The sequence below is a fragment of the Piliocolobus tephrosceles genome, chromosome 10 (genome assembly GCF_002776525.5).
Source record: "Piliocolobus tephrosceles isolate RC106 chromosome 10, ASM277652v3, whole genome shotgun sequence".
Classification (NCBI taxonomy): Eukaryota; Metazoa; Chordata; class Mammalia; order Primates; family Cercopithecidae; genus Piliocolobus; species Piliocolobus tephrosceles.
The window spans coordinates 11,323,664-11,326,222 of NC_045443.1; the positions used below are offsets into that span (position 1 = coordinate 11,323,664).

General features: G+C 38.6%; 1 protein-coding gene across 1 annotated transcript; it reads right to left on the reverse strand.

Annotated features, from left to right (window-relative positions):
- Nucleotides 1–266: 266 nt before the first annotated feature.
- Nucleotides 267–1,235, reverse strand: LOC111552061 (taste receptor type 2 member 45). Its single transcript, XM_023226152.2, has one exon. It carries the CDS (start codon nt 1,194–1,196, stop codon nt 267–269), a length of 930 nt encoding a protein of 309 aa, XP_023081920.2. The 5' UTR covers nt 1,197–1,235.
- Between the last annotated feature and the right edge of the window lie 1,324 nt (nt 1,236–2,559).

Consider the following 2,559-nt stretch of genomic DNA (forward strand, 5'->3'; position numbering starts at 1 on the left):
ACATTATGTATACTTTGGCAGTTCGTGTGAAAAAACAAAAAAGAGTATGTTATTGTCAATGTTCTTAAGTTTTTCATACATACATAAACACAGTTACACATATATATACTTTTTTAGACTAACTTTAGGTAAAAGACTTTTCTAGGTATAGGTTTGGAAATTATTCATACACATACATTACAGAAAACACAGTAAGAAATAGAAAATGTTTCATACACCACCCGTTTGTTTTCTGCTAGAAGCCACACAATGCCCCTCTCTTGAATCTATGGAGATGACGGCTTCTGTCCTTTCACCCAGTACCTCTCTTGCCACAAAACTGAAAGAAAAGTCTGCTTTAGCTTCTTGTTTCCCCAAATTAGGATGAATGGGTGGGCCGAAGGATAGCTGAATGTAATAGCTTGGCAGAACATGAAGACAGGGTTATTATCCAGAGTCTGAAGACTCCAAACTGATATGGTTACGAAGACAAAGTAAATGCCACATAACAAGAGGAAGGAAATCACAGTTTGCAAAGCTTTTATGTGGACCTTGGTATTGGGATCTTGAGATCCTTTCCCATGAAGCTGCATCTTCTTGAGATGTTTACACAGAGAAGAGATTAACAGCAGAAAAGATACCAAGGTCAGAGTAAAGGGTACTAAGTTTGCTAGCATGGTTACAGTCGTATCTGACAGGAACATTGTCCTCATCAATTTGATCTTCCAAGTCATGTTTCCTTCATATTCTTTTGTCTGTACAATCTGATTCATATTTATCACAAAAAGATGACAAGGCAAAAATAGCAAAGTCCCCAACAGCATCACCAGAATGACACTCTTAACTCTCCTCTTTAAGTGAAGAAAAATAAGGTTGGAGAAATTGGCAATCTTAAGCAAATAAAATATGCTGAGACTAGTAGCAAGCCAGTTGCTCAAATGGCTGGTTACTGCCCAGACATTATAAGTGGTAGTTCTTACCTCTACACTATAAAAAGCTGGATTCAACACAATTGAATACCAGTGTAATAATAACACCCAGAGCAAACCAATTCTGGAGACCGCCAGAGCAGTGAGAATTTGGTCAGCAAAGGAGATCTTTTGTCTCTTGACCCACTCAGTGGAATTTACCAATGCTATGAAGCCATTAGCAAAATTTCCAATAACAAATGTAACCACTACTAGAATGGAAAAAATGATGGGTAGAAAAGTTATCATGTCTGAACACACAAAAAGAAAATTTTTAAATGCTGGTGTTGTGTCCAGAGTTGGTTCCTGCAGGTGGGTTCGTGATCTCGCTGACTTCAAGAATGGAGCTGCGGACCTTCGCAGTGAGTGTTACAGCTCTTAAAGACGGCAGGGACCCAAAGAGTGAGCAGTAGCAAGGTTTATCATGAAGAGCAAAAGGACAAAGATTCCACAGCATGGGAGGGGGGACCTGAGGGAATTGTTGCTGCCGGCTGCGGAGGCCCTGTTTATTCCCTTATTTGTCTCCTCCCATGTTCCATTTCTGTCCTATCAGAGTGCCCTTTTTTCAATTCTCCCAGCAATTGGCTACTTTTAGGATCCCACTGATTGGTGCATTTTGCAGAGCACTGATTGGTGCATTTTACAGAGCAATGATTGGTGAGTTTTACAGAGCACTGATTGGTGCATTACAATCCTCTGGCCAGCTACAGAGTGCTGATTGGTGCGTTTTTACAGAGTGTTGATTGGTGCATTTTACAATCCCCTTGCTAACTAGAGAGACATTCTCCAATTCTTCACCCAGGAAGTCCAGCTGGCTTCACCACTCAATGTAATGTCACTGGTTGTGATTGCTTGAATATCCTGACCTTAAATTCTATACACACCTAATTTGTGAATGTGCTGGGTCATTCTTTTTACTTTTAAATGTTGTGACCAGCATCAAGCCAGAAATCACCATGGCATATTAATTGACGAGTTCAATCATCTCCTTATGGAAAACATTCTTATTTTCAAACAACTCAAATTAACTCATTCATTCACTGTCTGTTCTTGTTATGGGCTGGAATTATTCATACTGAAATTAACAGGAAACCTGAATCCTCATTTGCTAGTACACAAAGAAGGACATATTCACTTTCAGTGTTTGCAGGTTTTCATTGTGAAACCTCTGCATCATTTGTCTTTAGCAACTTCAGTTCCTAGGGAAGTTTTACAACCCAACACATAGATCATAGAGTAAATGTCTAAATCCTTAAAGGGAGCTTTAGTCATAACTAAGATCATCACCAATATGGACTTTTTAAAATGCCAGATTTAAATACACAGAATCCAAACTGCTTTTATCAAAAGCATCTAAGGTTTTCTTGAGAACCACAGGCAGGCCAATACCCCGTAAGATCTGGTTGCTGCTAATACTTTTGTATAACTTCATTATTCGCAAGCTCATAAATATGCACACAAATACACACACGTGCATACCACTTATGAATGGAACAAATTATTTTCTCATAATTTCCAAAATAGAAAATTAGTTTCCAAGAGGTTGTGCAGATGAAATTAGTCCTATTTTCCCACTCAGAATTTTCAGTCCATGAATACTACTTATTATCAA